Source organism: Poecilia formosa, unplaced genomic scaffold (genome assembly GCF_000485575.1).
Source record: "Poecilia formosa unplaced genomic scaffold, Poecilia_formosa-5.1.2 Scaffold70, whole genome shotgun sequence".
Classification (NCBI taxonomy): domain Eukaryota; kingdom Metazoa; phylum Chordata; class Actinopteri; order Cyprinodontiformes; family Poeciliidae; genus Poecilia; species Poecilia formosa.
This window is the reverse complement of record NW_006800009.1, coordinates 2,352,953-2,378,987: the sequence shown is the minus strand read 5'-3', so window position 1 is coordinate 2,378,987 and position 26,035 is coordinate 2,352,953. Positions and strand designations below refer to the sequence as shown.

The window sequence follows — 26,035 nt, the reverse complement described above, 5'->3', positions numbered from 1 at the left end:
AAAACAATCACTGGAACAATGTACAGATGTACTTTTCTATAATTGCTGACCATTATCAGTATAAAATTTCCCACTGTACATTCATCCAGTCATGTTTTTTTTTTTCCTTTTAGCAATTTGCTGAGGGAATCGCAGATATCCCCTTGTTCCCTCTTCCTGGGGGATTAAAAGGTATTCCCAGGCCATCCCAGGCCACAAGGGATTTGTAGTCTCTTCAGTGTTTCCTAAGGTCTCCTTTCAGTGACTTGTGCCCACAAAAATCTTGCAAGAGAGGCTTCAAGAAGAGATCATTATCGGATGCCTGAACCACCTCAGTTGACTTGTTCTGATGCAGAAAGCAGTGGCTCTTTACAGGAAGCAAATACCAGCAACTTCCATCTGGGGTCTCACTGTTTCCATCATCATCCAGGTGTTATGACAATAGGTCACAGCTTGAATGCAGACAGACCAGACCAGTGACTAAGAGGAAGTGACTCTCATCCTGACTAACACTTGGCTGTGAACTGATGGCTTACGGAAACCAACAGAACCACATCTTCTGCAAAAAGCAAAGAGGAGACCCGACAACGGCTACGTTCAGACAGCAGGCAAATACGAACCAAATCCGCTTCTTTGTTTGTTGTTGAATAAATACGACCTATCCGACTTTTTCACCACAGTCTGAATGCCCCAATTTAGATATTTTATTTTCACCCCATGGTACTAAATCGGATATGCATCTGATTGTTGTCAAAGTGTCTACAGCATGAACGGCCATGATTCATAATTCTGCACCAGAAGAAGACAGATAAGGTAAATCAAGACGCAAATTATGGTTGAAAATTATATTATGAAATTACGAAAGAAGTCCGTGTCAGTGAAGTGCTTTGCATCATAATCCCACCATTCTTGGCTCTGACTACACATCCAAACAGACTTCTCTACAGAAGTTGCACTCAAAGCTCCACTAAAGGCCCTTTGTATTAGTTATGTTTTCTTTTAATTAGCTTCCTTTGTGTTGCTATGATCTTGTGACAACCTCGTCAGTTCCCATTGCTGAATAAACTTTAAAAATCAATCCATAAACGACTCCATCCATTATTACTTTTGTAGACAGTATGACATCAACGTTCTACTTCTGCTCATGCAGTTAACTTTGGGGACTTAAACCGTTCACACAAAAGTTTCATTGAGGTTTTGACGACCATGCAAAAGAAATCCAATTTCAGCAGAAAATTTGGATTTCACGATCAAGAGCTAATGGGTGAACATAGCCTAAACTTTCAAATTCTGTTCATGAACATCATAAACAGGATTAGTGAAAGGTCTGATGGACACCAACCTGTATTGAGGACAAGCTCAACTTGTGCCAAAAATGTGGACAAAGCTCTTGCTTTGCTCATAATAGGACAAGATGGACCTTAAAGACTATCAAAATACCTTGAGGATCGGCCATAAGCTTTCTCCAGATCCAGAACAGACGTGAACTGAACAACCAAACGCTTATGGCCCAAATCAGTACTTCAGGGAGGGTAAAGATCTGACCCCCTGTTTGATGACTAAGACAATCACCATACTGTTACTTCTGAATGTGAAGTTCAATATTTGCGTTCGGGACTCCTTTCCAACAGTCTACAGTTAACTTTTCCAGGAGGGTTAGGAAGAGTGATTCAACTGTAGCTGACACTCTTAAAAACCCTTTTCCAAGCATGAATATCTATGGGAAGCCCCCACATGTGCCATAACCTGTGTGGAAAAACCTTGAGGTAAGGGGCCTGGGCATGCAGTGTTGCGGTATCGTAATCAGACTTTAAGGAAGTGGAATACAAGGTTCCTGTGAATTCAAAAAGGAAAATAAAGTCGAATGTGGTTTATGCAACATTTGTTCTGATTCATACAATAGCCTGACTGTCTCTGGGTTAGTGCCCTCACTGCTGGTGAGTGGGTTGCATTTGGACTACCTGAGAAGAGGATATATTTATCACCTATCTTTGAAGTCCTATATGTCACATATGCTTTTGATGTCAGGCTCTTTTAAGTCTAAATGCATAGGAAAGATTATGCATGCAGCTAGATCAGGATGTGTGCAATGTGGCTCAGCAAATTGAGCATATCGCTGATCTGCAACAGCAGACCACTGCTTCAGTTAAAGAACATCCTGAGAAAAAAGGCACTCTACAAACCAACATCAGATGCAAATTTTCCAGCTTGTTCTTTTGATCCACCGTTTCCTAATCTATTTTGCAACTGTGGTTTTTATTTCTTCCTTCCTCTCAAGTTTTTTTTTTTCTTTCACCCCTTTGTACAATTTCAGTAACAGAACTACCAATACAGAATTCAATTGTAGATATAGGAATTAGTTTTTCCTTTTTGTGTAATAAAAATTGGTGCATCCCAATAAACCTTAATGTAACTGGACATTTGGATATTTACGTATAAATAATTCCAAACATCGCCACATTCATTCTCACTTACTGGCAAAAATCACCCAAAGCTGAATCACATTGTGACTACATGATGAGAAAGTTGTTACTCAGTATTTCTGAAGGTTTTCTGTGTCTAAGTCTTTTCTGAAGGTTTTCTGTGTCTAAGTCTCAGACATTTAATCTGATGTCCTCCTAACTGTTGAAGTGAAAAGGAACACCATGGTGAGATAAAAAGGGCCACCTGAGGCCTTCAGAAACACGAGAGCAGTTTATAAGTATGGTAAAGCATTTAAAGAGGTCTCAAAACCTATTTAAAATAGTCTAAAAGTGGAATATATTAAAAGTTGCCATCATGTCCAGGTCTGACTATTCACGTATCTTTACATTGAAAGCAAATTGCAAGCTGCTAAAAGAATAATGTCATTAAAGACCTATGGCAGCTGCTGATTGTTCTGCAAAGAGGAAAAACTTTGCTTTTAGAAAAACATAACCAGACTATTATTTTCCCACAGAAAATCAACATAAAGTCAAGAAGATCTGAAATAATGTTCTTAAGGCATATGAGTTGTCCTCGACTCCACCAGGAGATCCACCAGATTCACCGAAAACCAGCCAAAATCCAGGTCTCCATCTCACGGAGATGCTGTGACCAAAAATGAACTGAATATGAAAAGCCCCTCAAACATTTCACAGTGAAAAATGGAGTAAACCTCCTCAAAGACTGGTAGATGACTTCAAGAAGCATCCCACTGAAGTTAGGTACTTTTAAGTTGTGCTAACAAGTTTTTCATAACTTCTGTTTTAACAAAAGTGACCTTTATTTAAACAAAAAGGATAAAGCTGGTTACTAGGTGTCCTAACTTTTTCCTTTTAGGAAACACATTTTTATCTTTTGTTTAATGAGTAAAACGTACATTTTCTTAAGTGTAATGAATATAAAACAAAATTTGTATTGGGGCATCTTAATTTTTCACATAATGGTATATTGTTTCTTTATAGAGACGTTTGCCTGATACAATAATCCACTCATCATGCTCCCCTTCTGCTGAAAGACCACACCCTTTATTGGTGGGCCAAGCAAATGATTCCTCCCACTCGCTCACTCCCACTGTGAACAGATTTTGGAGAAACTATCAAAGATCAAAGAAGCGAGGATAACTGGAAGCAGAACGCGACCACTGAGGTGAAAAGAGCTTCGTACCACGATAGTTTCCACTTCCTGCTTGACAGACACGAAAAAGGAGTAAAACAATAGGTAAGGCTTTTTTTAAATTCCCGTTTGAATCATTGATGGTCATTTCAACCAATTCATCTTACAATAATATAAATCTTTATTATGAAAGAAGTTAAAATAGTGGAGATGACATCCAATGATCTCACCCGAAACGCTCGCTGGAGATAGGCACCAGCACCGATCCCGACCCCACTAGGGACAAGAGTGTACAGAAAATGGATGGATGGATGGACATCTAATGACATGAAAATGTCAGATTATCTTAAGTTAAAGTTATTAATATAAGCCAATCCTAAGTTTATGTAATCAAGTCAAGCAGATGTTTGACATTTTTCTAGTGAATTTTGCCCCTTCCACAGGTACGAGCCAGCTGCTTGAATAGGCAATATAAACCATGCGACTTTGATATTCTGTGTTCACTGAGCTGCGAAGCACTTTGCAGTCAGCCTGTGGGCAGAGAAGTTAGACCGATGTTTAAATGAGAATAAGGTTCAGGCAAGGCGATTAGGTTGACTCTTTAAACACGTTTCATTTAACCACAGACACACTTGCAAGAGAAATAGATTTACTAATGAGCGGCAGCTTACACATTTATTTTATGGGGGTAACGAAGACGTGCAGTTCAGATATAAATTAAAGGTTAAAGTGAATTCATGTGCTTCAGACCATCAAATGTGCTTTTACATGTAGCTAAATTCAACACACTGCTCCTGCAACTAATTTCTTTTAATTCAATTTGTCTAGCATCCAAGACAAATCAAAAGCTGATTAGCATATTATATAAACGATTAGGAATGATAGACATCTATAAGTCATTTTCATCGAATGTTCAGGCCATAAAGAAACATTAACAACGTCAATGTTTAAGTTGCAAATTATCTCAGAGAATTTCCCAACAAGCTCACATTGTTATCTGAGAGGAAAGAAGAAAATATGGGGGACCTTTTTGTCATCGCACCCCAAAACAGCCGCTGTTGACAGTGTAAAAGTGAACCAAACCAAATGAAAGTGTGAAACCTTTCAAAATTACTCGCCCAATCAAACCAAACCCTAAGTATCCTAAAATTATTGTTGAATACAAAAATACAGACAAACACATTTAATTAAAAAAAGGGATGTCTGGTAACTACTTGCCTTTTTTGTTGTGAAAACAATAATGAGCCACCTGAAATGTCACCATGAATAGAGTTAAGATGCTGTTTTTCCAACTAGCTAATTTCAGTCCACAACTGCAGATTTCATGTGAAAGTAAGCGGAAAATTTTGACAACAACTAAAAAAACCCAGCTAAGCAAAATTAGGCAGCTTTCACTTTATAATGAATTGGCAAAAGAAAAACTATCGGTCAACCACTAATCTAAATGTGTTCTCACAAGAATGATAGTAATCTATTAAAAGGTAATACAAGTCCCTTAACTTTCAGTGTCTTCTTTATCACAGAGGTTCCAAATGGTAGAGTCAGAAAGACATTTATATGACTGAAGTCTCACTCAGTCCAAAGAGGTTACAGCTCAAATACCCATAGATCAATTAAAGTCTATGGCTGTAGAGAGAAATCACATACAGCAAAATGGGGAACCCAGTAATCTTTTATAGGCCATCAATAGGGCTGGTTAGATTTAATGGATGGTCAATGGTGCCGACAGGGCATAAAAAGGATCAATCAAGTCATTTCAGGAAGCAACTGATTGTGTCCGTTTCCGACAAATAGTCTCAGATTCTGTTTTTAAAGCTGCTGAGCTCACATATAAACTGAAACAGTAATGACACTGGAGAAGCTAATTGTTTTGTTTACACAGAACAACAGGGGCAAGTACTGGTACCTATACTGTTTCTGCAACACAAACATGTGACAATAAGTGTAGGCACAATCTTTCAACTGTTCTGCTCTCAGACAAGTGCAGTCATAATTTAGGCCTCGGCTCTGAAATCATTTGTAGTTTAGCCAAAGTGTTCAAGAATCAGAAAGCAAATTTAATGACCAAACGTTTGTCTCAGATTTGCTAAAAAATTTCTTGATGATCCAAGGCTTCTGGGAAAATATTCCATGGGCTATTGAGGCCTTTTAGGAAACGAGTGTCCTGTCACATTTGAAGTAAAAGTTAAAGCAGTTCAGAAAAACACTATATCTGCATTCAATATGGTGGTCCAGTGATTTGCAGTTTTAAGACAAATTATCAAAATTAATGGAAACATAATTTCTACTCAAGATTTTGATGCCATTACTTCACATAAAAAAATGAGACAAAGGATTTGGAGTGGCCTAGTCAAACTCTGCACTTAAATCCAACTGAGATGCTGTGGCATTTTCTTAACCATAGCCATTCAAAGTTTGAATACCTCCCACGTGTGAAACAATTCTGCAAAGTATGAGCTACAATTCCTCCTCAGTGAAGAAATCAATTACGAGTCAATAAAAAACACTTGATGGTGTTTCTGCAAAGGATAGTAAAAGCAATTGATATCAGCTCAAATATTCCTTTTGGTGCATAGCTAGTATTGATCCTACATATATTTGTACAGTTAATGCCAGTTATTTTAGTGTATGATGGTCAGACACCAATGTTTGATATACTGATTTCCATCGCAATAAAAGTTGAAGTGTGCATCTGATTTATAAAATTATTTAATTCCTCCCTGTATGTAAAAAAAAAAAATCCATTGCCTTCTCTTTGCAAAAGATTGATCTGTGCAGTTTAATCCCCAACGTTAGATTGGAACACCAGCTTCCACGTGTTAGAGCAAAGCCAATGCTGGCTGGCACAGTGTGATAGGAGCTCTAGAGGAGGTTGCACAGCAGGTGCTAATCAGAGATACAAGGCTGTGTAAATAACCCAAAGCTTTTAAGCTTTTACAAGAACTACATGACAACACAGGGTAGCCAATGTAAGGTGGGCTTACATTTCTGGTGTGATTAAAAATGTACATTTCTTAGGTTTAAGCAAAACATGAACTGGAACACGAATGACTTTATGGTATAATTTGTAAGATTGTTCTTTATGCACACATTTCTTGTGCACATTTCATTAACACTGAAAACAGGCCATCAGTGTGGTCTTTTGCCATCCAACATGTATTATTATTCTAAAAGAAATTATGAATGAAAGTGTTTTGGAGAAAATACGAAACTACGAAAAGGTTTCTACTCGTCACAAGCCTCCATATAAAGCTTGGTTATATCCATGAATGTAACCCTACGATGATGTAATGCATGCGTATTCTACCAGTAAATCTTAGAATAAACATGGGAGTTTAAATATAGTCGCACAAAAAGTGCTATTCATTTTAAGCGTGCTTTTAATGGGGTCCTAGTCGACAAAAAAAAAAAGCCTCCTTCAGAACAACAACTTACATCATTGCAAAACCATGTGGACCACGTTTCATGACAATACTCTCAACCAAATGTTTGCAGTGTTTCTTTCCACAATTATGGCTACAATTTGATTTATAGACTTGTTAATGCAATAAAGGAAAGACCACCAACAATGCTTAGGCCACACAAAACAAGCATCCCAACAGGGCTATTACAAAAGAGGACTATGCAAGTGTCAAACATAAACTTACCAGACGGTATTACATTACCTCATACTATAGAAGTGTTTATTTTCGTACTCTTGTTTTAGTGTAGCTAAAGCAAAACCAGCATAGCACTCCTAAAGACGGAAATTCACTAATGTTGAGTTTAAACTATTTAGGGATAAAGTTACAAATGTTTGACAGCGTTCATTTAAAACAAACTAACAAGAAGTTGGTTCTTCTTACATTTGTCTAAATACATGGAATCAATATGGAATATTTTTTCACTTTGTTAAAACATAATGGAGTCATTTAATGTTCACGTCACTCATACAGTGAAGGTTATGCGACACAAATGCCTGTATTTCAATCAATTTGCAGGGTATTCTATTCTAAATGGACCTATGATTATCAGGGATTCCTGTAGAACTGATGGTAGCAAAATGAACACATATAAATCAATTTAAATTCTTAAAAAGCCATGAAAATTGTGCAACTACTCTGTCAATCTCCATTATCAACCAGACCAACATTGATGTAAGCTCCTTTAACAAACCAAACTGTCTCCCCATTGATGTACAAAGTCCCCAAAGGTGAAGAACTTACCTAAAAATGTCTGTCAGATCCTGTCTATGTAAAAAGCAAAACAAAAAAGACCTACAGATGCATCATAATACATTAAAACATTAAGGTAAAGTTGTTTTAGTAAGTGAAAATTCAGGATGCATTTCAAGTATTTGTTTCTGTTAACTTCATTTCTTTATGAACTTGCCACCATCCGCTTATTCACAACCGGGTCGCAGTCTCAGCAGAGACTTCCCTCTTCCCAGTCACTATCTCCAGGTCCACAGGTGAAGTCAGAGGCATTCCCAGGTCTGCTGAGAGGCATATTACTGGGCAGGTACTGGGCACTTTCCCTTAGGGACATGCCAGAAACAACCCCCAAAACAGGCTTCTAGGCGGCATCCAGAAAAGATGCCTGAGTCAGCTCAGCTGATTCCTTTCAATGTGAAAGAGTAGTGGCTCTACTCCTAGTTGACTGAGCTCCTTGCCTTATGTATAAGGGAACTTTCAGCCACCTGAGAGAAGAAGCTCAATTCGGTCGTTTGTATCTGGGATCTTGTTCATGACCCAAACTTCATGACCGTAGATGAGGGTAGGAACGTAGACTGACTCGTAAATTGAGAACCTTAAATTTTGGCTCTGCTCTATCTCTCACCACAACAACCCCTTGCATCGTCCCCATTACTGCAGCAGCAGCACTAATCCGTCTATCAATCTTCCACTCCATTCTCACTTGTGAACAAAACCCTGAGATTCTTGATCTCCTTCACTAAAGGTAGGAACTTTCCTCTAAGCTAGGAGGGCAAGATTACCTTTACCTGTGAAGAACCTTGGTCTCTGACCATTTCTATCATTAATATTAATTTAGCTTGTAACCAATGAAACGCCTAAATTAAACTTTTTTGAAAACTGGACAATAACAGCAGTGTGATATGGAGGTGATCAGTCTTAGGTTCAGGTTAAATCTTTAAGAAGCAAGTGGAAGCAGCTTACTTTGATAGTGATAGTGGCTTTCAGCTCAATCTCATTGTTAAGTCTGATGCATCTCCCCTTCCTCTTTACAATACTTCATGGATTCTATATGTGCTTTAGGTCCAGTTGGTTTGCTGACCAATCTACAACGATAAGTGGGTAGAAGCCAAGTCCTACTGAAAAATAAAATTAGCATCTCCATAAAGCTTGTCGACAAAGGAAAGCATGAAGTGCTCAAATTTCCTGGTCGACAGCTGCGCTGACTTTCAGCTTGCTAATCCCCACTGAGACAGCAGCAGCAAATGACATGGCACCCCTAGTCATCACTGACTGGAAACTTCACACTGGACCTAAAACAATGAGGATTCTGTGACCCCCACCCTTCCTCCTGGGATCTTGAATCCTAAAATTAGACAAAACTTACTTCCATCTAAGAGATGACCAACAGGTCAGTCCTTCTCTTTGAGGTACTAATGACATTTTTTGTAACTGTGGTGGCTCTTGAAGCTCTGACTCCAGCTGCAGTCCACACCTTCAAAATCTTATCCAAGCTTTTGAATGGCCTTTATGTTCCTATCTTCTCAAGGCTGCACATGCTTCACTTTTACAGACACCCTCCTTTGAGTATATCTGACAAAGGAGCTAGTGGCACAAATCTTGCTTTTGGTTTGCAGAGTTTCTACATGACATGTCCGTTCTCACCTTGATTAAAGAAACCCAGGGTTGCTCCGTGGGCTAGGTAAACACAAGTAAAGGTTATATATTTGACGAGAACTCAAAAGTATGAACCATATTTTTGTTTCATTCTGAAAGTTTAACATGCAGCTAAAACATGCAACAGACCACAAAATAAAACATGTTATAAAACCTTGATGAACAGCTAAGAAACAGCAGGCACTCTTGGCCAGGAGCTTAAACAAATGCAGTAAAGCTGAAGAGAAAAAGAAATGACCTCATCCTTTGCTAATATGAATCTGGATGCCTTCTTGGATGAACTCAGAAAGTTGGCTGCTAGACATTTGTTTATCTGATGAAATTTGCTTCAATTACACACACGTCTCGCACACACGCACACACCCAGCAAATCTAGAATCCCATATTTCAGTTCTTTCAGACTAATAGTTGTTGCTGCAAATGTGCAGAGAGTAAATGAGCCTCGCTCAAATGAATGCCAGGCACAGACAGGCCTATTCATTTCAGTAACACTAACTGTTATGACAAGAGGCTGTCTGACCACTAGTTAGTCCATAACTCATAGAAGCCACACAATAACCACTTAATGCATGGCTTTGTTCAACCTCACTGGTCACTGGGGACACAACCTTCTTGTTGTCAAATGACCCTGTCAATAGTTCCTTATTTTCCAGTTCTTCCAATTTGGTAACAGCAGCAAAACAGTTCATTTCAATGAAGTGGATTCTAAAAAAATATTACATTTCAGTGGCCTGCTACCTCTCCATGCAGGTTCCTAAATACATTTTTTTTTTAAATCAAAGCATGCAAGGCAACAGCGAGAAGTGTGAGGACAGCTACTCAAGAGAAAACAAGTCTTGTTTTCTTTCTAAATACTCTAAAAAGACAGATTTAAGTAGGACAGTTCCCTCATTTTTCAGTTCATGTTATATATTCTGGGGAAAAAAAAGAAAAATAACATTCTGTAAGTACAGCCGTCTCAAAGTAATGTAATAATGTAATGAAATCTGTTGTTCTCCTCACACCAAGCCAGAGATGAGGTAACCACTGTTTTGAAATCAGAGAAGACAGATTAGGTTTTCCTTGGGGCCCCACTATGGACTCAGCAGAAAGGGGATGGTGCTCTGCCCCCCTGCAGAGAGACTCCCTCCTGGCCCAGCAGGACCACTTACAGGATGTTCACAATAAAATCAATTGCTGAGGTGCCCGCAGCCAGTCGTGTGAAACAAGGCACCATATGGAGTGAATAATCAAATCTAATGAGATGGATGTATTACAGTCTGACAAAAGAGCATATAGTGAAGTTGCACAAATTTGTTAGTTTGCTCTACAGGTGTTTCACACAGTGGATCACTGTGGATAGATCTGTACAGCTAGACTACTTGAATTTTGTTATTTCTTTAAAACAAATGTGAAAATGTTGCATACATAAAACAGTTGAAAGTACACAGTAAGCATTACATTGTTATTATATTGTCATGGTCAATTTCAGATTAGCAACTTTTTAAAGCTCTGACCTGCTGATAACTACATTAGCCAATTTTGTTTTCTCTTCAAGAATCATGCAAAATATAAAAGTGAAAGTATCTTAGTAATAAATAACTTGCCTCACATATCGCTGAAAATTAAAGCCACCTTATACGAATCGCCAAAGTCATTGTGACGTCCATTTTTTCAATATCATAATCTTAAAGGAGTGTTTGGTATTGAATATTATCCTATTCACTCATTTCCTGATATTATGCTGTCATACCGAAAATCTACAAATATACTATCATCCAGTAGATTTTAAAATAAAATGCAACTAAAAAAACTCTTCTATACAAGACAGATTATAGCTCATTATTTTTTCCTTTCTGCACAAACATTAACCTCATCAAAAGATATTACTTTTTTTCCCCCCCAACAAGATCGCTTAAAAATAAATAATTTGAGAAGATAAAGCTCTGATTAATTGTAAGTATCTGCTAAGTACACCTGGACAACTTTCTAAATACTATCCTTGAGAAGACATGTAAGGCACCAATACATAGAAAATGTTTGGTTTTGGTGGGAATGATCAGGAGAATTTGCCTTCAAAGCAATCCAACCATAACGTGGAAGTCACTATAGACGATTTGCCTGATTTCACCAATCATGACCTCAGCAGCAACTGAATTCATTAAATCTTGTACTATTCAGGGAAGACACTCTATAATCTTATCACAAATGTTGCTGCTTGACTGTTTTTGTTTTGTTTTCTTTTATCTAAAGATGAGTTGAGTTTGTGCTAGTGGAGGCTTAGCCCAATCAATATGGCAAGTAGTGGGGTTCATGAAAACTAATGGTGGAAAAGCTTGAGAGGTTCTGCAGATCACTATGAGGCCCAACTGGAGAAGAAGAGGAATCACACAGATTTCATCTGAGAGAACAATGGCCTGACTACACTGCTGGAGCAGGACAGACAGGTTGGTGCATGAAATGCTAAAAAAAAAAAAAAAAAAAAAGAAAATCAAATATATACCCGAGCAAAGACAATATTTATGTCATATGCTTCCCACATAATTAATAAGACACTAGTGAGCCATGGCTTGTAGAAAAATCCATCCATTATTATCTGAATTATCTGAGGATTTTAGGAGTGGATGTAGGATTCAAAAGTTTGCACAATGAAACAAGCCAAAGCTAAGCTCAGCGATGTGCACGTCTGTAGGATTAGATTCTTTTCATTCAGTAAAGATGGTCATGGCTGAGTGATGGAGGCTTTTAGCAGCGGTATCTCTGCAAGACAGCGAATGTGACCTCAAGACAGAGCTTATAGCTACCCCACTCAGGCACAGTCCATTAAACCCTGGACTTGGTTACACGCTGCGGTCAGTCTGGCAAAGCGCTCCCTTGTAAACACACAAACATCCACTCATGCAATTACATGCATAACCTAAATTGCCGCTCTCCTACGCTATTTAATAACACCACACAGTGCATACTTCGGCCTTAATCCAAACTGGAAAATGGACTGAGGGTTTTTTGGTGAGCAGAAATTATCTGCTATCTAAATACAGAGCATATTTAGAGGTAGCCCTAAGTATACGTCCAGGTCCAACAAGATTCTGATTACTGGACCTCCTAAGCTAATTAAAAAAACGGGCCAACAACGGGGCCGTTTGGTTGAAGGTTCTGGCTTGCTTCGGCCCATCTACTACCCAAGTCTCCTCTGTAATCTACGCGTGTAGAGGCTGGACCCGCGCTGGGTTTGAAGCCTTGGACGGAGACTTGTTGTCTGCAACCATGTGCCAAACTGAAAAAGCTTTTCTGATCCACCGCAGCCACACATGCAATTAAGGGCTTGAAATAGCCATGCTTGTAGTGATTAAGTTCACCAGAATTCTGTCTTTTTAAATAGAATGTGGAAACCTAACATGCACAACTAAATGCTACAAGTGCTTGAGTTTGGCCCAATAAAGGGTAATGCATAAGACAATGAGTCTGTCTTTCCACAGTTTTTTGAGATTTTATGTGACAGACTGACACAAAACAGTACATAGTTGTGAAATGAAAGGAAAATAAAAAGTTTTCAAAGTAATTTTGTAAATACTAGTTTGAAAGGTATGTTAACACATCCAAGTCAATACTTTGTAAAACCCCCTTCTGGGGTATGTCTGCAATGTCAAAATCCTTTTCTTTTCAGAAACTATGGTAGTTTTCTCTCCTTTGCGTTTCTACTGCAGGAATCAGGACCGAATCAGACAAAAGCAAGTAGTAATCTACCCCCCGAACAAAGGCCCTGTTAAGGAGGGAGAACTTCTTGGATCAACCCTGAACTAAATATGGATTTTTGTAGTGGGAGGATACCAAATATTTATCACTGGCTGAAAATCCCCAGCATGTTATTTCAGTCATCTCCTCCTCTGCGTTTCTCCTCTGAAATTCTGCATTTGTATTTTGCATAGTCTACATTTTAACCTGGCTCCCTACACTGAAAACCAGTGTATTATAGAGAAAAGAACCAAAGAAAGAAGTCCCACTTCATTAAATCACCTTCAAACATCTTACACATATCCTAAAATGAGTACCTCTTCTGTTTTATTTCTCCACAGCAGCAGCCTTGCTAGGTGCCATATGCAAAACAGATGACCCATTTCAGCTGCAAAATATACACGCCATTCCCTTCACACATTACAGTCACTTTATTCAACAGTATCCCTTTTGCGTGTCAGAGGACAATTACATCCGCGCATCACAATGCCAGTGCAGCGCTGTGGTTGATCCAGCCTCATCTATCAGAGTCTTCTCTAAACCAGTGTGTTTCTGAGCAATAACCACAAACACATATGCTCGACATGCAAAACACATCTCTGCCCCGATTCGTTCAGAAGAGCTCTGAATCACCTCCTCCTCCGAGGCATTATCCAGCTCCCACAAAGCTCTTTTAAATCAGTCACGTTTTCACCTCCCTTTTGATGTGGCTTTCTAATCAATGCATCCCCTTTGCTTGCTACAGATGTATGACGTTAAATGCATACACTCATAAAACATAAAAACAAACCAAAGCCCTTTGGTTCTTTAAGCAGCTGGGATTTGGGGTAGAAGCAAATTTACATTAGCATCCATAAAGCAAGTATGAAAAAGAAGCAATTATTTCCAGTTAACTTAGTATTGGGTAATAAAATCAAAATAAACCAGAAATTCATGTGAATAGCTAGAAACTGGGGTCTTTGAAAAAAACAAAAACAAAAAACAACTTAGTTGTGATCCAGTGAAGTTGCAACAATTAGTTGCAGCTCTCACAAAGCTAAAAAGCATCTTGGTAAAGTTTGGGTCCAGAGGACGACAGCCAGATGCTTAAACACAACACAAGCATAACAGATGACTAAGAATATTCTTGTTTGGATAAACAGCGGAGATTAAACATTTACTGGTTCTTTCTCATTCTACAGTAAACTTTACTGTGTGTCAGAGAGACACACAGCTGCTCTATATATCACACACACTGCAGCTCGAACGTTCCAGGAAACATGGACAACATTTTCTATAAGAGATTGGGAGAGCCTCAAATTACAGCAGATCAAAACATTTTCTCAGGGTTCTCTTGCAAAAAGACACTTTAAATCTCTGGGATTTTCCTGATAAAATAAAAGTTAAATAAATAAAAATAAAATCATCATTCACTAGCAATACTAAACAAGATCAGCTCACTTATGGTATAAATTTTAAAGAGGTATTTTCGCCGTCTTCCACAAGATGTTTCCTAGCAACCATGCAAGGGTTCATAACCACAACGGGGAAACTTTGTATTTGATTTCAAAGTCAAAGAGCTCAAGGTAGATTCAATAATCTCAACTTCTTAAGGAAATGTGTTCATGAAAAACCGAACAGTATATAGACACTTTATTTTTATTGCAATATTATAGTATGAAATATCAATTACAGAAAGAACAGCTTGGACTGGAAAACCTGCCAGTTGTACAAGAACCAGGCATTCAGGCTCTTTATGCCAGTAATATATTTGATGATGCTCCTTTAATGCAGAAGAAAATGTTTCAGGAAGCTTTAAGAAGCTCTGGTAAAAACTAAGCAATGGTTAAATACCTGGATACAAATTGTGAAAAGATAAAAATCTTTGATTAGATCCTCCTTATTCTTTCTTACAGGCAAATTGGGGAAATGACAAATTGACCTGAAAGCCTTTGATATGCATCGTAATTAACAGAAGCAAAAAAAGGTTATCGAGCTGAGCCGCTTCTTTTTGTTGCAGCCATAGTACGTCATTTTTATGAAGCAACACAATAGTCACTGAACAACTAGAGAGACTGTGAGATCTCCAGAACAATAGAGGTTGTGATTTAAAGAAAAAAAAATTAACCATTAACCAGATAAACCATTTTAAACCATTAACCAGGTAAAAGCATGACCTTCAGCAGCACACAGCAGTCCTCCACTCAGAAAAGGAATATTACAAATTGCTATTTAAGAGTATTTTTTATTATTATTATTTAGACAGGTTTGTACTTCTTTGTGATAAGGACAAGTGGTGCAAATGTCAGCCCTTCACCTACATGAAAGGGATCATAAAAAAGTGCAAAGAGTGAGGATTTCTCTTTCACTTTTCTTAACAAGATATATAAATATTTCACCACGTTCCTCAAGAGCTTTTCTTTGTAGAGAAATTTCAAACACCAAGTCAAAGGAAAATGTTTAATTTAGTCACCAGTTGGACAAAGGAATGATCTTGTTTTATATTCATTGGGTTAGTGCAGGAATAATTCTGTCTGAGCAGGCAAACATGCAGTTGCATGCATCTGAAAGTGATGAGCTCCATAAAAGCAGAGGAAGAGCAAATATATGCAGTCAAAGGAGCTAACAAGCTGCCACAGTTGCCTTGAATTAATTAAAGGATTAAGGGGGAAACCAGCCATTCTAAGAATACTAACCTCACCTCGGTCTGTTACATAACTAGTTCATTACACACTAAGGCAGAAGCTTCACAAATAAAAAACAAAAAGCCCCAAATGCTGAATAGCAACTACCAGTAAATCAAGTTCTAATTCCTGATAAAAATTTTCCATTGTGTCATGCGAATAGATTGAAGTCCTTTAGAAAAGAAAGCAGTAATCAGAACGTTCTCTGGCTTTATCAAGTGTAAAATAGAGTAAAATTACCAGCCAGAAAGTAAGATGATAATGTAGGAAATTTTACTGCTTTTTCACCACTCCTAATAATAATAATAAAAAAAAAGTTATTGCAGTCATATCAGGACACACTTGCTGCTTGTAGCTTACAAACTAACTTCTTGTAGTAAACTGACCTGCACCACGTGACAACAGGTGAGGGTGGTGCGGCACTGCATTAATCAACTCGATAAAGCTAATAAAAAAAATAAGAACCTTAATTATTTTTGTCATCTCATTACAAGAATCTATAAAAAATATATACAAGACTCAATATTGTGGTTATTATGAAAATATTACTTTTTGAAACTTTGGTATACCTTGATACCAGTATTAAGCATCTGCTTAGTAGAGTCACACTTTGTAAAGACAAATAAGAAGGGGATTTCTTAAGAAATCTTAAAAGAATGTGTGTTTTGTAAATCGCCAATTGCAACATAACCCTGGGACAAACACGGGCCTCTGAGTGCTCGACAAACAAAAAGAAAATATAGTTCCCAGAGATAGCTCACACAACTATGTGTCTTCAAAAGGAAAAATGATCAGCCCTATGATGAAGTGTTTCTCCAACTGAACTTTCTGGACTCTCCTCAAACGAGCAAGATTATTACAAGTCAATTATAATTTTTTGGATTCTTGTCGGGACAGAGAGGACTTTGAGGTTGTGGGAGTAATGAGAGCATAATCACTCCCTCTTTGCTCCACGGAGAACCCAAATGTGCCTTATGCCACAAAGAAAATTTTTCATCCAACAAACTGCAACAACAAAGGCAAGGGGAAAAAATATCAGAAGTTGGGATTTACAAACGGAGAAAGTTCAAGACTTAAAAGCAACGGCAAACATGGGATAAAGAATATGACAAACACTGAGCTGAAGAAAAGTTTGAGAAAGAGAAGACAGAGAACAAACATATGGATGCAATTGAGAGTCGATGAAGTGCTGATGTCATCTTCCAGTCAGGTTATCAGGCCCTAGGCAAAGCTGCTCAACTCAGAAAACATGCCTCTCTTCTCCAAACATATGAGAGTTCGGCACAAATACACAACATGATACAATCCACATGCTTCTACACGAGCGACAGTAGGGGTTGACGCTTAAGGCAGCATTCTTTAGGTGTTTGCCATCTCTAATCTGTAAACAGAAGGCGTTATCCTCTCAAATGCTAACTGTGCTTAAAGATTTTCATTGCATGTGCATACACACAAGCCCATTCTGTCCTTCCCATTAGTCTCTTTGGCATGACTGTACAATGACCTCATCTGGATTGGGCTGAAGTCCAGAGAAAACACACATGCTCACACACGCACACACACCCACACACACACACACACACAGAGAGAGCTCTAGAGCTTGTGCAGTCCCATATAAGGACATGCTGATGATGTAATGGGCGCCACAGACTTACTGCGAGTGAGAGTCAGTTTGCAGAGAACTTCTCATAATGTTTGGTTTTCCGGATGGAATGTCCACATCACCGGGAAAACAGCCTTTTCCAGGGATTTTAAAGACGGAAAGAACGACTTCTTTGTGCAGGTATGAAACTAGACGCATTAATGCAACAAAAAACATGCAAACTTTCATTGGACTCAGATGTTCCTTAAAAAACTGCTATATTTGTAAGATAGTTTAAGATGGACTGCTGCTGACAAGTAAATAACTGCAAAGATTTGATAAGGACTCTTTTACAAAGCCACGCTAATCAAAGCGTCTAAAAGAATATGAATTTTCCGGTTGAAGTTAAGCTGTCACTGAACTATATCTTAACACTTTAGGGGTTCTAAATGTTCTGCTTGAGCATTTTTGCAGCCAACTAACATGCCAAATTAAACCTCAGAGAAACTTTAGTGAAGGTTCAGGTATGCAGCTAGCTAATAAAAACATTTGTGCCGTCCTTTCTAACCAGCCCTGCATTTCATTTAGGAGACACATTCTACCCTTGGCTAAAACGTCTCATATTTTCAGAACACATGGCTAACTGAGATTTTTCCAACCTATAAGCAATAGCAGAGTTTTGTATTTTTTTTTTTTTTACAAAAACAAAGAAAAAAGTAGAACTAAATACCAGCACTTTGTGGAGCTTTAGAATGCAACACCGGCAGCAAATGGAGAAACACAATGAGTTTTATATATGGGTAAAAGAGCAAAGGAACACTCGGCGTTAGCAATTGTTCTGTGTGTATTTATTTTTTCAAACTTTCTGGTTCTATTCCAAGTTCAATTCTGGTATGCATCCAGGGAAATGTTGAGGACTGACATCTATTGATGAGAAGTAGCCAGTTTGTAATTACTTCAAGAACAACGGGGAATTCCTGCCTCTCCAAGCTGCAAGTTTGGTAACGTTCGAGGTGCACAGAGGGAGGGCAACTGGCTGCAGTGCTGCGGGTACTTGAGAGGAGAACTTCTTAATTAACTAACACTCCCTACTAAGGGACCATCTGCCATGCAAGTCAAAAGATCCTACAGATTACATGCTCACTAGAGAGAAATACCCCAAAATAAAGAGACATGTTGAGGTAACAACATGTTGCATGTATTATAGAAAAAAACATCATGGATGTTGTTGAGCATTTGTACAGTTTTTATACAACAAATTGTCACAGAATGATGGAATACATCAGGCCAAAAAGGTAGCTATGACCAAACTAGTAAAGGCTAAGAGTTATGTGATGAAAACATGAACAAATTAGCCTCACATAGGTATTAGATTTTCTCCGTTATGATAGTGAATATGCCACAGATGGCACAAAGCATTGTAAAGCAAATGGATAACATCTAGCTGCTGACAAAACAATTACTATTAAGATTTAATCGATATTTCTGAATTTTATTCACCGACTTAAGCAAAATGAAAAATAAACTTCTAAATTCTGTAGTAGTTTTAAAGACTTATTCCACAGAATAGAGCTTCTTTCATAACAAAGTTAATACCAGCTGGTAGTTGGGTTGTCTGTGTTAGTAGCCACCCTCCAGTCAGGTGTTGGTCAGCTGTAACTGTACAACAGTGTTACTTCAATAAGAATAACGGATAGTTTTCATTTAGTTTCCACACCGTGTCTTTTTGATGTTTTCCACATTTGGACATATTTCCAAACAGATACATTTGTCTTTCTTGTAGCTTACGCAACAGAAAAGAGTAGTAGTCTGTTGTCAGGCAGCTGACTAGCAATGCCCAGCAACAGCGAGGAGAGCAAAAGTGCTGGAATGCCGTTTTAAAACTGTAGTTGGAAAGATCAACATGTCTGTTTTATCCACCACACATGTTCCAGTGATGAACTGTATTAGCTCTTTGTGGCCCACCAAAGCGAGCTCTGGCCCTTAAGAAACTGGAGCCCAGACATAAAACCTGCTTTTGTCAGGGACTTTACGGACAACAGTCAATCAAAACTGTGTGAGTACCAAGTTTAAAAATTCAGTTTCTGGTTTACTTTTCAATCTAATGAAAAAAAACGGAAGAAAAAAGTAAAAACACCACTTCAGCCGTAATTGTGTCAGATTTGCATTAGAATGACAAAAGCTGTCTCTAAACTGTCTCTGTGCTCACAGCTGATTATTTCATAATCTTTTAATATAACCAAGTAGCATTAATAAATATTGTTCTAAAAACTGTTTAACTCCCATTTTCCAGCTGCTGCAATAAATATTAATATAGTTCAACTGCCGTCATGCACCACAACCTTTCACAACACTACAAAAAACAAGATATTTATACTCTCTTTTATGTTCAGTTCTATGTATTGGATTAAATGTAATGCATAAATGCCACAGATCACATCATTATAACTCAATAGGTAATTTTTAAGCTTCAGTTTTTGAAAAGAAAGCAGTTAGATCATGCTTTGCATTTTTGTTAAAAGTATTTGTAGTGATACCATGATACAGTGGGATTTTCACCGAAGGTTTTTACAGGAAGGTCATTTCATATTGCTATATTTCTCACCTTGATACTGATAACTGCTCTAAAGCCTGTCTGAAATGTATATTTTTACCTCTACAGACTCAAGCTCTCATTGAAAGGACAAAAGATACTGCAAAATTGAGAGAAAAATGAACGAGCAATCTCAACTGTAAAAGAGGAGTTAACCAAGCTGAAGGATTTTACCACAACATTTAATTGAGGTGGAAGAACAGAAGCGTACAATCAAGGATTTGACTGTCCCCATCATTCATACTGAGAAGGGGCTCCATCCACTGATCCACCCAGTGTAAAGGAACAGCTCACATTTCTGCAACTGCAGAGCTGCTTAACCAAGTTTCCATGACGGCCCCAAGCCTGTTAACAGAGGTGGAGGTGCTGAGGAAGAGGGTGGTGGAAATGGAAGGGAAGGACGAGGAGCTGATACGGATGGCAGACCAGTGTCGAGACCTTGACCGCAGACTAACAAACGAGGCCAGGCACTGTCGTGGCTTAAAGTTTGAGGTGGATAAGCTCAACGGCAGAATCTGTGAAATGGAGAGGATGGAGGAAGCTTTGGGCAAAAGCAAACAGGACTGTAGTATTCTGAAGAGCAACTTGGAGAAAGAGAGAGAGTACAGCAAGATGATGTCTGGAGAGCTTGATGCACTGAGAATTAGGGTGAGAGAGCTGGAGGCTGTTGAGGGTCGGCTAGAAACAAGTGAAATGATTGTTAGACAAGACCTGGGCAAGCTCCGAGCGCTGACTGCGGCTCTGGTGGAGGACAGAAAGAGTATGGCAGAGAAGCTCCGACAGGCAGAGGAAAAAGTGAGTAAGAAAGAGAGCAAGAAAAATGAGCAAGGTAATTTGGCAATGATGACAGAGAGGCTGAGAGAGGAAAGGCAGCTGGCACTAAGATCTAAGGCAGATTTAGAAGAGAAGATTAAGGACATTATGAAGGAAAAGGATGAGCTCAGAGACAGACTGAAAACAGAGGAGGAGAGGAACAGGGAGCTGCAGAGTAAAATAACCACAATGAAGAAAAAGTTAAACCTCTTTGAGAACAGGAAGGAGAAAGCAGAGAAGTACACAAGCAACACCAGCCATTTGTGCCAAACCGAGGACAACAAAGTTAAAGAGCTGACTAAAGAGCTTGATGAGCTGCAGAAGAGACTCCAAAACAAGGAGGTATTGGAGGCAGAACTGCTGAAAGTGGAAGAAGACTTAGAGGCCCTAGAAAGGAGGTTGAATGATGAAAGGAGACGGTCGCAAGCTTTAACAGAAGAGCTAGAGGAGGCAAAGAAGGAGCTTTCCAGCTACAAGCATGGAGAAAAAGAAGAGGTCAACAAGGAGCACCTTCTTCTTTGCCATCTTCAAAAAGAGCAAGTCAAATCCAGACTCCTAACCAGAGAAATAGATGCCCTGAAGGAGAAACTCCAGCAGCTGATGGGGACGGAGGAGTCAATCTGCAAGGTTCAAATGGATCAGTCAACACTGCAGAAAAAACTGAGCCAGCAGGAAGCCAAGAACAAAGAGCTGGCCCAGCAGATGGAGAAATTGACCAGTGAGCTCAACGGTTATAGACAAATCAAGAACTGGACGCCTGGAACCAATAACCATTTCTCAGATCTTCATCAGACCACCAAAGAAGTGCAAACTGATTCTGGGGAAAGCCTTATTTCAACTCGCAACATGCACATCGAGAGATTAAGTGAGGTAAACACCGACAAGCATCTAAACCCAAATACTGAAGTAACAAATAGAGAAAGCACTCTTGTCAGCAGCATCGACAACTTCAACACTGCAAATAACAGCATGAGCAGCCATCCAGAAGTGGATATGCAGCAAACAGTTAACGGAGAGGTAATGATGCTGACACACACACCAGGGCAGCCTTTACAAATTAAAGTTACACCACATCACATGATCAGCACAGCCACGCTTGAGATTACCAGCCCTTCTGGAGACACCAGCACTGCCACCATCCCAACGAGCGGGGCCTCTCCAAAGCAGAGAATTACCATCATTCAGAGCTCAAGTTCACCTGTGGCTAATCCTAAGAATCCATCTTCAAGTCCTGACCGAACCCTTTCCCCGGTCAATGGAACACCCATCTCTCGAGTGCTCAGTCCAAAATCATCCCGCTCTGCAACACCTGACAACAACTCACCCATTCAGATCGTCACAGTCAGGACATGTTCTCCTGAGCCAACAGAAACTGCAAATCCAGCCGTCTTCTGCAAAACTCCTGAGCGATCCAACAGCTGGCAGCGTCAAATGTCCAACAGCAGCGATACAAGTCCCAGTATCATTACAACGGAGGATAGCAAGATCCACATCCATCTGGGGAGCCCATACATCCACCCTCTAAATGGTATGGGCCAAAGCATCCCGCCACCTGTTGGGCCGTACTACCTTCGGCATGAGCAAAGGACTCAAGTAGTTGCCAATGGATGTCACGTGAAAGGTGTTGGCAAGATCACAAGCAGCATCACCATCTCCCCTGCTAATGCTCATGCCTCACACTCAAACATCGCCGTTAGTGGTCTTTATGATTAGGAGCAAAGATGTAATTTAATACCTAAATGAGTATTTGTTTATTCTCATATAACCATCATAGCCTCCCAGCGGTGCCTTTGTTAAACCCATTTACTGCTTCTTATAACCTTTAAAAATATCTTAATTGCTACTTGTACAACTGTCACTAACTAAATATGTAATGCATTTATTGCAATGTTTGCTTCATTAACCATTATTTTCTGGCAAATTAAACTTTTTTTTTTTCCATAGCATTCACTTTGTGAGTATTTTTAGAGATAGTGGGATGCTCTTTAGTTTAATACAGAACAGTTACTGGGATCAAGGGTACCAGGACTTTGAAAGGTTTCAGTTTTTGAAACAATAATTTTTAATTGTAATGTTCCAAAAGTAAAAAAAAAGCATTTAATTAAACATAAGGGAGCCCCAAAGTGACCACAATTTTCTCCAGTTTTTTAAAGAACAGAGTAAGCCCCTCCCTCACCTGTTGCTATACAATGCTGATCAACTGGCTGAAAGAAGCAAAACTGTTTCTTTTTACAACACTTTTCCATTAACAGTACAAAAGGCTACCATATTGTGAGAATCTTATGTCTAATAAAGACAAAAATAAATTGAGAATACCATCTAGGAATTTATTTATTAATAAGACTTTTCTAGCAAGATAATTTTTCAGGAATAATGTTCAAAGTAGGAAAATTTTTGTTTTTGTATAAAAACACATCTATGTGAATTTGCCATCTTGATAGCAACTTAAAATTTAAGTTCCAAAACTGTGATGTTAAAAATAGAGAAAACATCAAAACAATTCAATAACATTTACTTTAATACAGAGTAGAAAATCATTTCTTCTATCAAAACATGAATACACAATGCTGAAATGGGCCCGAAATAGAGGATCTGATCTCAGCCTTCAGCTTGAAATAAGTAAAAAAAAAAACAAAAAAAAAAACAACAACAACATGAGTTCAAGCTAGATCTGTCAGTCTGGTATCTGTATTAATGTAATTTGATTCTTTCTACAACATTAAATCAGAAATAAAGCAACAAGCGGAAAATAACTGTATAGTCACATAAAAGGGGGTTAGTAAATGGGCGATCAAAGTCCTGATTCATCAAAGGTGTACTAAAAACATTTATTTGATCTAGTTGCAAGGTAATGACTTTTGTAAAGGAATCCAGCAGCATTTCCGGAAATGATGGTAACAGATTTAGAAGAAGTTAACTAGCCTGGTGTGTTTAGTTGGCGAGGATGAATGAGGTATCTGGCTGTTCAGGGTACTGCCTGAAACTCTTTTGAAAATCTCTGTTATTATTAGTGTGAACATTTACCCACATGAAACAACATCATCAGTCACATGGGGTATTGCAAATCTTTGCTTCATTCATGAAACTTCAAGGTCAATTATATGCCCTTACGAACAGACTTCAGATCTCATTTTCTGCCTTGTCGGTCTGCTGTCACACTTACAGCATTTTGTTTCAAAGAGCACTGTCATATAAATATGGTTAAGAAAGGATGACAGTAAAGCTAATGGGTCACAGAAAGCATACATCTTTGATATCTTCCCTCATCCGTTTGATATCAAGGGCAGTGATGTATGTTTATACCAGGTCCAGTGGGAAAGGCAGCGATTCCTTAGCTGAAATGAAGTTATATTAGTTCATTACATGAAATTATGCTTTCAAATAAAAAGCTGAACAAAGATATGGCCATAATATTGTTAATGTCAGAAGCTACTATACCTGAATATTTTTGTTTTTAAGGACTGTGACAAATAAAACAGAAAATGTGCTACAAATTATGTAATAGAGGTGGGTAGGTAAGGAGGTAACAGTATTAAATACAACAAAAAATGTTAGAGTAAAGAGGTATTTCTTTGTGTTTTGCAAGCACAACATGCTGATGTCCAAATAAAAGTGCAAATTAAATGCTGAAAGGGAGGAAGTTCTATGCTTTAATTAATTTACTGACATGAAAGACATGGGATTGACGGTACGTTGACCTGTCAATCACTGATCAGAACCGATCAGGAGGAAACTGGTTGGATTTAATTTCTGACAATTGGTTTGTGCATCTTTACAAAGGGAAGAAACGGCAACAGTTTCTACAACATGCAAGTATCTGGAACCCTGCCGATATTATATGGAAATGTTACCATGAAGAAAAAAGAAAAGCTCAACAAAAATCTGACGTAGAAAGCTGCAGATATGTTTACTGGCATAAATCATGGAATTAAGTGAAAATAAAAGCACTGAAATATTTTATCAAATGTCAATCGTAAAAAAATGGAAGCATGGCAAATATTTTGCTCTTCTCACTGGCTGTTTATGAGTACATACTGTTGTGTTTATATTGTTAAGAGCTGATAATCTTAAAGACATTACATTTATGGTCATACCTTGACTGGAGTAACTTTTTCCTGTATGTTCTGCTATTTTTCAGCAAGTGTCTTGTTTTGGTAAGGATCATGTGTGACATTAATGTATCGTATTAAACCATCCTGAATAAAAACTCTTCTTTCATTCGCTTCTCTTCTGGACTCATGTTTCTTTATCTTCCTCACATCACAGCATCACTCAGCTGTCCAACACAATCAGTTCGGTGTGTTGGACAAAAACTACATGGCTGCCATCTATTGGTATGCAGCGAGCTTGTGAGCTATGCAAGAAGTAGCAGCAGGGAATTTCCTTTGTTGATATATGAAGTTTAACATGTGACGAGCAGAACCAGAGCACTAATATCTGTGTGGAAAAAACCCCAACTCATTCAAGAGAGCGGAGGACATGAGAACCAACATTATGGAAGCTTCCGTAGTTTGTGTTAGCATTATCTGTTTTTCTAAGTCTGTGGGAAGACTTAGAAGAAACACGTGTTTCGCACAACCTCTACTTAAAACCAATTAAACTACCAGCGTTCCTGAATAGTTTATCGCTGTAATTAGCAACATAAAGCACACCTGTGCTCAATGTTTTCCACGTGTCATCTAATTACTTTATGTGCTGTTGGTAAAGCTACATTTAGCACTATTAGCTAAGGCTAGCCACTGTAACAGATTTCACGTGACAGCATGAGCCAGCCGGGATATGCCGCCACTGCTTACACATCATACCGTACGAACGAAGCGAAAAGTTGATATTACCGTCATGGTTCCACCAGTCGTCACCTAAATCGTCTCCCATATTCTCGTGCTAGTGATGCTGCCAATCCGAATAGACCGCTAAGAACGCATGTCAGTGAGATGTTCACGGCACCTCGGTCAAAGCTGATGATGTGGCGTTTGAAAAAGAAAATCACATAGTAAAAACGCTGTTTAGTAAATTACGATATAGATTTAATGACATTGATAGTAATACCATTGAAAATGTAAAACAAATCACATTTGACATTCGATAGAATAACTCTTAATGAAGCTAGCTTGGGGACAGTAAACGTTACATACGATTTTGCGTAAAACACCTTCTATGTAGTAAACAGTAATTTATGGTAGGCTCAAAAGTCTAACAGGAAAATACAACGAACATGCATTAACTGGTGTAAATCTAAAACAAATAGCAATGTAAAAAGTCGATA

The 26,035-nt window shown here is 38.5% G+C and overlaps 2 protein-coding genes across 3 annotated transcripts in view; one reads left to right on the top strand and one right to left on the bottom strand.

The window, feature by feature from the left end:
* The window catches only part of cmss1 (cms1 ribosomal small subunit homolog), a 43,961-nt gene extending 18,216 nt beyond the window's left edge, over positions 1 to 25,745 (bottom strand). For both annotated transcript variants that reach the window (XM_007555531.2, XM_007555532.2), the window contains exon 1: positions 25,605 to 25,745. In XM_007555531.2, the coding sequence (XP_007555593.1) occupies positions 25,605 to 25,644 (40 nt within the window). In that variant the 5' untranslated portion in view covers positions 25,645 to 25,745. The remainder of the gene's footprint in view (positions 1 to 25,604) is intronic.
* On the top strand, positions 17,404 to 24,987 carry LOC103140383 (filamin A-interacting protein 1-like). Its single transcript, XM_007555530.2, has 2 exons — positions 17,404 to 17,564; positions 20,026 to 24,987. The coding sequence occupies exon 2, from the start codon at positions 20,287 to 20,289 to the stop codon at positions 22,480 to 22,482; it is 2,196 nt and encodes a 731-aa protein (XP_007555592.1). The 5' UTR covers positions 17,404 to 17,564; positions 20,026 to 20,286; the 3' UTR covers positions 22,483 to 24,987.
* Positions 25,746 to 26,035: the final 290 nt, after the last annotated feature.

Bases quoted from the DNA above. Each gene is read 5' to 3' on its own strand.
- LOC103140383 (XM_007555530.2), top strand. From the start codon at position 20,287: ATGACGGCCCCAAGCCTGTTAACAGAGGTGGAGGTGCTGAGGAAGAGG.